We start from the raw sequence: 12,500 nt of genomic DNA, 5'->3' as shown, positions 1-12,500 counted from the left end.
CCCCGCCGCCGCAGAGCCCGGGAGCTAATTATGGCGTAATGACAGCCCTGCTGGTATGGACCTCACGGGCCACCGTACCGGTAATGTCATTACACTCCCACACCCACCGCGGGATCCATCCTCAGCTTCTTCTTTCTGTTTCTTTGTTTCCTCCCTCTTTCATCATTTGTGTGCGTCTCCATCAGTCTCTCTGAGCTCGTAGGCGCTGATGTGCTTTTACTTTTTGTATTCTCAAGTGTCGGACTAGCTGCTCCACTCACTCAGCTTTTATTTTGAAAGAACAGCAGGAAAGGACATGTATCTGGCTCAGGAACCAGGCATCAATCTGTGTGTTTCATGTTTATCTTTTTTATGTATTTCTGCCTTTTAAAGTGCTTTGTTATTAGTATTGCTCGTTTTGATACGTGTGATATAAATGATAATAATCATAATAACTTTATTCAGTGAGCACCTTTAAAAACAGCGTTTACAAAGTGCTTTGAGAGACACAGCTCTGATAGAGCAGCAGCAGAGATACACGTGGTGTTTGTTGTTAAAGCTAAGAGTTGATCCATTCTGCCTAATGTGGACACTCGACTGCAGCTAACAATGGTTTCATTGTTGATTCTTCTGCCGATTCATAAATGTCTCAATGGAGAAAAAACTGTTTTTCTGAAATGTTGTGTTTGAATATGCAAATGAGGCATCATCTAATGGTCACGTTTGGTGAATTAAAGAGAAATCTAGAGACACAAATACACAAATAAACCCCTAAATATGTGTTTTGGATGTTTTTGGACTTCTTTTGACACACGTACAAACTGCTCACAAAGACTGAAGTAACACGTCTTTAAATCCCTCGAACACAACACAAAGTCAACAGCAGAGAAGCGACGCAGCCGGACTCAGCTGGTGCGCTGCAGCATGCGTTCTGATGGATTAACCTGGTTCCCTGAGCAATGCATCATGGGACACAAAGTCAAGTGCGTGTCCTCCAGAGCAAAGGCCTCGTGGGAAACGCAGTCAGACGGTGTTCTCGGTCAAAGAAACGACGATCAGCTGAGAGAGAGAGAATGTAGTTTTTAGTTTTCTAGAAGTGTGTGTGTGTGTGTGTGTGTGTGTGTGTCCACCTCACACACAGCTTGTCATAGTGGCGCCAGTGCGGTCAGGCATGAATCCAGAATGCACTTGATCTCACACACAAACTAAAACTCTACTTCACCGCCACAAGTTGTGCTCTCACAGCGACTTCCCCCGAACACACACACACACACACACACACACACACACACATATGTTGCTCATCAGCAGCACCACACCTCCGTCGCCGACCTCTTCACCCACTTATCCCCCCCCGACAACAGCAGCGTGTCCGCCGGCTCGACATCGCTCAACACCAGCAGCCGCCTCCCGGTGTAAAAATAGACGGGTGTGAGGTGACCGGGGGGGTCTGATGAGTTTTGGGTGTTGGGTAATATCTGTCATGTCGGCTTGGCGTCCGGTGACCGAGGAGGACGCCGGCGTGGCGCTGGAGGGTGGCGACGGGCCAGAATCTATACAGCTGGAGCCACAACATCTGGTTTAACTGAAACATGACATCTTCTAAAACAAGGTGTTTTATTTATGGTCAGACGTGAGATCAAAGGTGTGGTGAAGGATTATCTGTTTCAGACAGTTATAACAACTAGTAAACAGCAGCTTTATACGAATGTTCAGAGGCATCACTGTGTCTTATTGGTCTTACTTTCAAAAGTGTGTTAAAGTTAACATGAGTGTTAAGTTGCGTCCAAACTACCTTTACTCATGATTTACTCGTGTATTACGCGAATCTGAGGCTACACCAGATGTTAGCCGTTGGATCCAGATCACAGTGGGACGTCATCGTAAACCTACAGTTGTGTAAAAAACACAATAAACAGATCTAATCTAATTAGCTGAGGCCAGGTGTCTGAAAAGTGTGTTAAAGCTGCATTCTCTCTAGTGTCCACCAGGGGGCGACTCCTCTGGTTGTATAGAAGTCTATAGAAAATGACTCTACTTCTCTCTTGATTTATTACCTCAGTAAACATTGTAAACATGAGTTTATGTCTCAATCTCTAGTTTCAAGTCTTCTTCAATACAGCATGATTGCAGCCAAAATGCCACTAACCAATATTCGTGTGTGTGTGTGTGTGTGTGTGAGAGAGTGTGTGTGTGTGTGTGTGTAAGCAGGGACCACTTTGATGGGAAATATTTACTGGTCATGTTTACAGCTCACCAGACAGCTTAAGATGATATCTGGTTTAGAAATATGACCGACGGAATGAGTCCTCTGATTCTCACACACACACACACACACACACACGACATGATTGGTAAATACAGTCATTCCTTTACGGGTGTCTGGACACCAGCCGGTGTAAACTCGATTCAGAATGTAGAGCTATTTCCGACAATTTAAAGCAGCCACATTATTATTGTAAAAAGTTGATATTAACTGATATTAACTGTATTTGAAGAACATTATGTGGCCTGTAAGCAATGCTTATTCTTAAAATAACCACATTAACATAATTTAATTGAGGACGAAAATATGAAAATATGCTGATTTGACATGTTTTCCACACAGCCTTAAGCAAACCCTTCATTGGTGGATGCTACATGTAACATTCAGATAAACAACTCCCTTTATCTCAAAACTCCTCATTTGATAGCATAACTATTAAGTTTGCTATAAAAGCAAAAACTTCAGTGCGAGAAGACATGTTGAGTGCAATTGAAGGTGATTTGGGTTAATTTAATAGATTTTAGATATATTTAATGGATCACTTCACATTAATAAATAATTTCTGCATCTGTAAATCTGCACAAACATATTTACTAGAGCCGCTGGAAATCAAAATTAAAATATATATTTCTTAAATCCCTCGACCGTTTTACGATTTGGCTTTTTGGGAAACGAATAAAGGTTTAATTCGCAGTGAATGCATGTTAACGTCAATCAACATGGTGTAAGCTACACAGTTAGCATAGCTTTAGTAAAGGTCATTAGGTACCCTTTAAGAGTATTGAGACTCTAAACCAAGGTGATGGCTTGATCCTCATCCGTAAATAGTTGAGTCTCAAGGTTTGTTAGATATGTTGGTGAAGAACGTGAAACTGGACGGTGAATTAGTAGGTGGTGTTTTGATTGATGGTGTTGCCATTCTCTCCCTAGGCTGGTCTTAAATGCGTTGACTGAGGAGGCACTAACTGTTGCTTGACTCAGGCTGTTCCATACTGGTGGTGTTCTACCAGAGAAAAAAGGTTTCCGTGGACCAGGCTGGTGTTGTACTTGTAGCTTCAGATCGTGACCTCTTGTATTGGTGCTGAGGGATTTTTTGAACATACTATTGCCACATACTTCACAACATCTGTTAGACTGTACGCTGTCGATTCCTGTCAGTATTTTAAAAGTTTGGACCATGTCGGCTCGTTTACGGCGAAATTCCAGCGTTTGCAAGTTGAGGCTGGCAAGTCTTTCTGGGTATGAGAGGTTGGAGAGGCCGTGCACTAGTCGAGTTGCGCGTCTCTGAACTTGTTCCAGAGCATCTTTGTCCCGCTTGAGTTTGGGCGACCATACGACTGAGGCGTACTCGAGGTGAGGACGTACCAAGGATTTGTACAGGTGGAGAAATGATGTTTGATCCAAGGACTGGAACGTGTGTTTGATTGCTCCTAACACTCGGTTGCCCTTGGATACCTGGGTTTGGATGTGCCTGGAGAATGAGAGGTTGCGGTCGATAATTACACCTAGGTCTTTCTCTTCTTGTGTGATTTTGAAGCTGGTGGGTTGTGCCATCGTTGTTCCTCATTGTGTATGTGAGTTGTGGGTTGGTGTTCCCGAGGTGCATTGTTTTGCATTTATCTGGGTGGAATAACATGCACATTGTTTGGGCCCAAGATTGGAGATGGTCCAAATCACACTGAAGACTGGAGTGCTGCGTGTCATGTAGCTGTGATATGACTTCAAAGATCTTAGTGTCATCGGCATACATCAGGACAAAGTTGTTGAGGAAATCCGGTATATCAGCCACAAATAGTACAAACAGCCAAGTACTGAGCCTTGAGGTACCCCGCTGTTGACGCTTGCAAAATCTGAGAATTGTCCATTTACCACTACTCGTTGTCTGCGATTGGTAAGAAAGTTACGGATCCATTGAAGTATGTTGTCTTGGATGCCAAAGGTTGAAAGTTGAAGGAGAAGTCTCTCATGTGGAACCGTGTCAAAGGCCTTAGCGTAATCTAGGAAGAGAATATCGACTGGAAGCTTGTGACTAAGGGCTTCAGTCCAGATGTCGATTGCTTCCAGTAGATTAGTAACTGTTGATCTGCCGGACATGAAGCCGTGCTGTTGCTTGCATAGAAGGTTGTTCGATTTCAGGTGCTCCATGATGTCTTCAGCAATCAGTCTTTCCATGAGTTTGCATACTACTGACGTGAGTGAGATGGGCCTGTAGTTTGCTGGGTCAGACTTCTCGCCTGTTTTGAAGATGGGGGTTACTGTTGCCGTTTTCCACTGTACGGGTACCTCACCGCTGGCTAGACTTGTGTTAAACAGGCTACACAATGGTGAAGCAAGGATATCAGCCATTTCCTTGAGTAATCGGTTGTGGATCTGGTCAGGCCCCGGGGATTTGTCTGTTCTGATGGATCTGAGCTTTTTGAGTATCCTGTCCTCTGTAATCGAAATCCGCAGATCTGAGGTCAGCAGCTTTGCTGTGAATGTTGGCATGGTGGTGGTATCCTCTCTGGTGAAAATACCAGAGTATTGGTCGTTTAAAATATTGGCTTTGCTCATGTCGTCGCTGTTGTAGGTTCAAATGATGCTGAAGTCATGTGTGTTTACTTGTGTTAAAAGTTCATCCTATTTGCTCATAACTGAGTTGTCCGTATTGGTATAGTATACCTTCAGATTTCTTAGTTTACAGTTGGTTTGAACTGGTGGGAGTTTACATCTGTTTAGGTCTGAGCTGCTGTTGCTGCTTCTGTGTTTCCTGGAGCCTCGACTATCATTCCTCTCTTGATTACCCAGTGTTTGGATGGGTTTGCCAGGCGAGTCTCCTGTAGGGACGCTCTCAAGTTTTTTGAGGCCTCAAGTTGTTTTTTAGTTAAGTCCGGACGGATGTACACCTGGTTATAGACATCATTTGTGCTTTTGCGAAGCTCAGCGGCCCTTGCTAAAATTTGTTTCTTCTCGCTCAAAGTCTCGAGTTCGATCTTCAGTAGCCTCCGTTTGTCTTTATCAAATGTTCCGAATCGTGTTACTTTGTTAATTCTAACGATTAGTTTGAATTCATCTTTGGTTAAGGTTTTGACTGCTTGGATGTCTTCCTCCTGGGTTGTGGATTCTGGTAGATTGAAAACAATTAGGTTCAGTTTCCTCTTTTCTATGTCTTCCAGCTCATTTAAGCCCTCTCTAAGGCTTCTTGTGTCTTGGGCAACTGGCGTGAGTTGTATAGTGTTGATTTTGCTCGTGATGTGTTCCAGTTTCTGTTCCAGTCAATTGATCTTAGCCGTAGCTAGTGCATTAGATGTCGATATGATATGTTCTGCTTCAGTTTTTAGGTCGGCGGCAAGTTGGCTGTGCGATCCGGTTTTTTTTAGTTCCTCCTCCATCCGTACAGCTATATCTCCTAGATCTTTGTTCAGTGAGTTTATCCTGGTGTGTGTTGTTTGTAAGTCCGTTTGCAGCTTTACAATGTCAGTCGTATTTGCCCTGGTGTTGTCTGAGAGAGTTTCAATTGCTTCCTGCATATTTAGTTGATCTCTTTGGATAGCCACTAATTGCATTCGAAGTGTCTTGGCGCCGCGTTTACAGAAGGAACAGTACCAAGAGCAGCTATCATTGTTAGCGAGGACATCGTACATTTTGATTGTAACCTTCTGACATTTTATGTGAAACCAAAGAACGCAGACTTCACACTCGACGGCTTTATCGTCCTCGTACACTTTTTTGCCACAGGAGCCACATTCGCTAACAGTAGTAGTAGGAGCAGATGCACTGGGTGGAGCAGGTGGAGCTTTAGTAGAGGCAGTGTCTTGACTAGTTGCGTTGTTCGAAGAATCAAGTGAAGAGCTACTCACAGTTGTTGTCCTCTGAGGTGATAGTGGTTTATTTATCTTATCTACTTCCTCTGCCTCCTCCATCTTTGGTGGTGGACGTCGCTAGCTCACGGGACCGCTAGCTTATAGTTCAGGCAACGTTGCTTTGTTGTGGTAGCGATAAACAAGACGACAAAACAAGACGTTGTAGAGGCTTAACGTTAGATGTCCAGTTGGCGTCAGGCAATCAGTGTCGCAGGTCAGCGCTGGTTCCCAGAGGAGAGAAGCTAGCTGCCCGGAGCTAGCTTAGCTCCGGCGCTAGCGGTTAGCACGTACCGCAAAATTCACTTTAGTCCAGTGTTGATCAACGATGTTTTCTTATACAGTTGTAAAACCAATACATCCAACAGTGAATGTCTTCAGTGATTGATCAAAAGCTGGTTTGTGACAAAGACGCAGCGAAGCGAAAAAGACAGATATTGATTATTCTTCTCAATAATGTTGCTACGGAAGTAGAACGCAGCACTGTCAAAACTGCAGCACGCAGTCGTACTCTCTCCAGTCAGTCTCTGTGAGAGGTGAAGGTACCGTCGCAGTGAGATCCTCTAGCCTGTTAATATATATATATAAACTATATATATAAACTGAACAGTTAGCATAAAGCCCATCACTCAACATGGCGTAAGCTACACAGTTCGCATAAAGCCCATCACTCAGCATTGTGTAAGACAAGCAGTTAGCATAAAGGCCACCACTTAACTCATCTAAGCTAAACAGTTAGCATAAAGCCCATCCCTCAGCATTGTGTAAGATAAGCAGTTAGCATAAAGGCCACCACTTAACTCATCTAAGCTAAACAGTTAGCATAAAGGCTATCACTCAACATTGTCTATGCTAACCTGTCAGCCCAGAGCCTCCAAACCTTTAAATTGTTAGCATCTCTTAACATGCTGTACTATCAATACCACTGTTAATGCTGCCAGGACACATCCACCACACATACACACAGTACATGTACTAGTGTACAATAACACAAACACAATCTCATATGCATAACCATATGTGCATCATGCCTGCTGCACAGTACTAAACCTACCACACTGCCGTCAGGGCGGCCCGGCTGCTCACACACACACACACACACACACACACACACACACACACACACACACACACACACACACACACACACACACACACACGCACACACACACGCACACACACACACACTACTTTCCCCCAGGCTGAAGGGCTGCTGCTCTGTATCTGACCCCTGACCTCTGACCTCCCCACAGATATTTCCCCGCAGTCAGCAGCACATCATAAGACGTCATGCGGGAGTACATACAGTAGCAGCAGTAGTGTAAGGATATGAGTGGACCAGGATCTTGATGGCGATTCTGCGGATGGGGTTGAAAGGGCTGAAGATGTAGAGAGCTGACGTGGCAGTGAAGCGGAAGATGGCCTTCCCTTTGTTCAGGACTATGAAGGTCTGCAAGAGACAGAACAACAGGTTTATCAAAGAGACAGAGAAAGCAGAGATGATTGGGTTTAATTAATTAGGGGATCTTATGATACGAAATGTTACGATAAGATGCAATAGGACACGACGGGATAGGACAGGACACGATAGCCTTCCATACGATACGAAATGATAAGACTTGATACGAAACAATACAATAGGATACGATACAAAACAAAATTAGAAAACTCAACACGATTCGATTCTAAACAATGGGATGGGATACGATACACTAAGATTCAATACGCTAAGATAAGATACGCTAAGATACGATACGCTAAGATACGATACGCTAAGATACGATACGCTAAGATACGATACGTTAAGATACGATACGCTAAGATACGATACGCTAAGATTCGATACGCTAAGATATGATACGTTAAGATACGATACGCTAAGATTCGATACGCTAAGATTCGATACGCTAAGATTCGATACGCTAAGATACGATACGCTAAGATAAGATACGATACGTTAAGATACGATACGCTAAGTTACGATACGCTAAGATACGATACGTTAAGATAAGATACGCTAAGATTCGATACACTAAGATAAGATATGCTAAGATTCAATACACTAAGATAAGATACGCTAAGATACGATACGCTAAGATACGATACGCTAAGATAAGATACGTTAAGATACGATACGTTAAGATATGATACGCTAAGATTCGATACGTTAAGATACGATACGCTAAGATAAGATACGCTAAGATAAGATACGTTAAGATATGATACGCTAAGTTACGATACGCTAAGATACGATACGTTAAGATAAGATACGCTAAGATTCGATACACTAAGATAAGATATGCTAAGATTCGATACACTAAGATAAGATATGCTAAGATTCAATACACTAAGATAAGATACGCTAAGATACGATACGTTAAGATATGATACGCTAAGATTCGATACGTTAAGATACGATACGCTAAGATAAGATACGCTAAGATAAGATACGTTAAGATATGATACGCTAAGATTCGATACGTTAAGATACGATACGCTAAGATAAGATACGTTAAGATACGATACGCTAAGATTCGATACGCTAAGATACGATACGTTAAGATACGATACGCTAAGATAAGATACGCTAAGATAAGATACGTTAAGATACGATACGCTAAGATACGATACGTTAAGATACGATACGCTAAGATAAGATACGCTAAGATAAGATACGTTAAGATATGATACGCTAAGATTCGATACGCTAAGATACGAGACACTAAGATAAGATACGTTAAGATATGATACGCTAAGATACGATACGCTAAGATACGTTAAGATACGATACGCTAAGATTCGATACGCTAAGATAAGATACGCTAAGATAAGATACGATAAAATAAGATACGCTAAGATTCGATACACTAAGATACGATACGCTAAGATACGATACGTTAAGATACGATACGCTAAGATACGATAAGATACGATACGTTAAGATACGATACGCTAAGATACGATACGCTAAGATATGATACGCTAAGATACGATACGATAAGATTAGGGATGTTTGTCTTGGACTCAAATGCTGCACACATGATATGACACATGACACATGATCATCATAGCTGCCTCCAGAGTAGAAAACAAAAACAAACAGACAAACAACATGTACATGTGATGTTCTGTTTGTTTTTTCACCTGGAGGTGTTCAGGTGCTTAAAAGACAATTTATAGTGTTTGTTATCTCCATGCCTTCTAGTTTGGTCAATTCCAGCTTGAATCACGTCTCCTGTCTCCTCTGTCTCCTCTGTCTCCTGTCTCCTCTGTCTCATTCTTGCTGGTTTAGCGGCTGCAAAAGCTGCACAAAGCTTTTGTGAACTCGCCCCTGAGAGTTTAAAACTGTGGACGACGGGACAAACTCGCTCGGTCACCTCCCCCTCTGGTCTCCAGAGAAGTAGGCTACCAAAGAGTCCATTTATCTTCCAGGGATTCTCCAACAAGGGGAGCCGGGGTAACACCTTCACACACACACACACACACACTCTGTGGGTCACCTACCCTCTTGTCTTTGAAGTAGTACTGGTCGATGTCCTCCAGGGGAACGCCCACCAGATGAGACGGGATGTCGGCGAAGATGCGCGGCAGCTGTTTTCCTGCCTCCAGGTCGGGCCGGCGCCGGGGGAGCACCACATCGCCGAGGTCCTAACACACACACACACACACACACACACACACACACACACACACACACACACACACACACACACACACACACACACACACACACACACACACACACACACACACACACACACACACATTATATTTGCATATAAAGTGGCTTCACTTTTTACACACTTTATTGGGTTAAAGATGTAATTTTAAATAAAGTGCCACAGCAAAAGGACTGAATACCTATTGTACATCATTTTAATTTTCTTCTATTCTATATTGATGTTTCTTGTACATGTTTCATAGAATTTTTCATATTTCATATCTCACATGTCTGCCTGCTGAAGCTTCCTTACTTTTCTACATTTTATTCAGCTTTTAACCTCCAATATTTAATTTCTTCTGGCTTATCTTAATATTAACAATGCTTATAGTTGTGATTGTCAGGTGTGTGTGTGTGTGTGTGTGTGTGTGTACCTCCTGGTAGTGTTTGCTGCGTCGGGCCCTCTCCTGGGCGATGCGCTGCTCGATGGCCGCCAGGGAGTCCGGCGTGAAGCGCTGAAAGCTCTCTGGTCCCATTGGAAACACACAGCCAGCCATCTTCTCATCCTGATCCTGCTGCTGACTGGCCCAGTTTACCAGCTGGAACGATCAATTTGGAAACCAATAATCAATAATGATGACAAACAACCCTTTAACATCCTTAATTCAGCGACAGTTAAAATGTTATCATCTATAATGTTTCAGTCAACGACTTTCCCTCAAGCTTCAGTTTCCTTCCTCTACCTAAGTGAGTGGATTCCTACATTACCCAGAGTGCCTTTCACCAGCAATGCTACAGAACTCCATTCATCGTGAACATGTGTGTGTGTGTGTGTGTTAGCAAGCTTCAAACATTGAATTCAAACTGTTGTTTAAATGTTCGGTTGTCAGACTCGACTGAAGTTCTACAGACTTAAGATCACGACCGTTTCAGAGCTAACGGTGTTTCAGTTTAACGAGTGACCGTGTTAACTGGTGACTTTCAGCCGAATGCTCGTTGTAACTTACGTAAATGGTTGGTTGTAGATAATAAACACAGATAAGTCTGTATTTGAAATATTTCAAGATATTTTCCTGAACCGAACTAAATATTCACGATCTTTTCCTATTCATCAACAAATCCAGACATTAAAAATATATCCTGCAAAACACTTTGTTTCCATCATCTACTTTTATGTGGAAATATTTAAAAGTAACAGATTACAAATCAAGTGTTTCTGATACATCAGGAGCCTTTAGGACCCTGGGGAGTGGCTGCTAAGACGAAGCTGTATGTGCGTATACAGTCAGATGATTATGGGATGTCGAGGTAATGAAGTGCAGGCCGACAATAGTGTCTCATCAACACGAGTTTAGAGTTACACAGAGAGACATTGACTGCAGGATTACACCGTTTGAGAGTGTAACAGATGTGTGTGTAGGTGTGTGTGTGTGTGTGTAGATGTGTGTAAGTGTGTGTGTGTGTGTGTGTAGATGTGTGTAAGTGTGTGTGTGTGTGTCCAGACCATCTGCCTCGGACCCTAATTGAATGATTAGACAGGCCTCGTTTTTCAACCCTTCATGCAACCCTGACCACGCTCACGCTCTCTATGAAAAAGGACGGAGCAGACTCTTTCTGCTGAGGAGACGGAGGTCTTTTGGGGTGCAGGGAGCACTCCTGAAGACCTTCTTCGACTCCGTGGTGGCATCGGCCATCTTCTATGGAGTGGTCTTCTGGAGCAGCAGCATCGCGGCAGCTGACAGGAGGAGACTGCACAAACTGGTGAGGAAGGCCAGCAGCGTGCTGGGGTGTCCACTGGATACTGTGGAGGTGGTGGGAGACAGGAGGATGATGGCGATGAGGATGATCTCTCACGCCTCCCGCCCCGTGCAGGACACTCTGGCAGCTCTGCACAGCTCCTTCAGTCTCCGGCTGATTCACCCCGGTGTCTGAGGGAGAGGTACCGCGAGTCCTTCCTCCCCGCTGCCGTCAGGCTGCACAACAAACTGCTCTCGATGGACCACGAACACTCTGAACACGAACACTTTAATTCATTCACCTGCTGCAATATCTGATCTAATCCGTGCAACATCCAATACGCTTCAGTATTTACCTGATCGTCTGTATATTCTGTATATACTGGTATATTTAATACTCTTCTTTACTGTCTTATTTTATTACTGTTTTACTGTTTAGTTTATTTTTATCTTTTATTTGATTTACTGTGAGCAATGCTGCTGTAATCCTGCAATTTCCCAACTGAGGGACTAATAAAGGATTATTTTATCTTATCTTATTTATTCTTCACAGCTCCCAAATCTGATTTCTGAAGTGTGTGTGTAAGTGTGTATGTGTCTGTTTGTGTGTGTGAGTGTGTGTCCACATCAAAGGAAAATCCAGCTCTGTTTTCCATCCTTATCAAAAGCTGTCATCCACTCATTCTCTCTCTCACACACACACACACACACACACACAGATTGGCTGGTTCCATTCTGCTGAGGCTCTCGGTCACGTACTCTCTCTCTTATTTGAGTCTTTACGTGTCTACAAAGAGCGAAGGGCAATCTCTGTAACAGGAGATCCACAGTCAAAGTGGGCTTCCGTACCTCCTTTCCTCTCCTGTCCTTCTATACTTCCTTCCCTCCCTCCTTCTTTCTTTCCTCGGCTACCTCCTCCTTTCCTTCCCTCCCTCCTTCTTCTTTCCTTGGCTACCTCCTCCTTTCCTTCCTTCCCTCCTTCCTTCTTTCCTCGGCTACCTCCTCCTTTCCTTCCCTCC

The 12,500-nt window shown here is 43.4% G+C and overlaps 1 protein-coding gene across 1 annotated transcript in view; it reads right to left on the bottom strand.

The window, feature by feature from the left end:
- Positions 1 to 12,500, bottom strand: part of LOC306794371 (sodium channel protein type 2 subunit alpha-like) — a 151,952-nt gene that overhangs the window by 103,765 nt on the left and 35,687 nt on the right. Inside the window, 3 exon segments of the mRNA XM_079292406.1 lie at positions 7,424 to 7,534; positions 9,589 to 9,732; positions 10,180 to 10,344. Coding sequence (XP_079148532.1) covers positions 7,424 to 7,534; positions 9,589 to 9,732; positions 10,180 to 10,302 — 378 coding nt within the window. The 5' untranslated portion in view covers positions 10,303 to 10,344.

Source organism: Melanostigma gelatinosum, assembly GCF_949748355.1.
Source record: "Melanostigma gelatinosum genome assembly, chromosome: 20".
In the NCBI taxonomy this organism is placed as follows: Eukaryota; Metazoa; Chordata; class Actinopteri; order Perciformes; family Zoarcidae; genus Melanostigma; species Melanostigma gelatinosum.
This window is presented reverse-complemented; position numbering and strand designations above follow the sequence as displayed.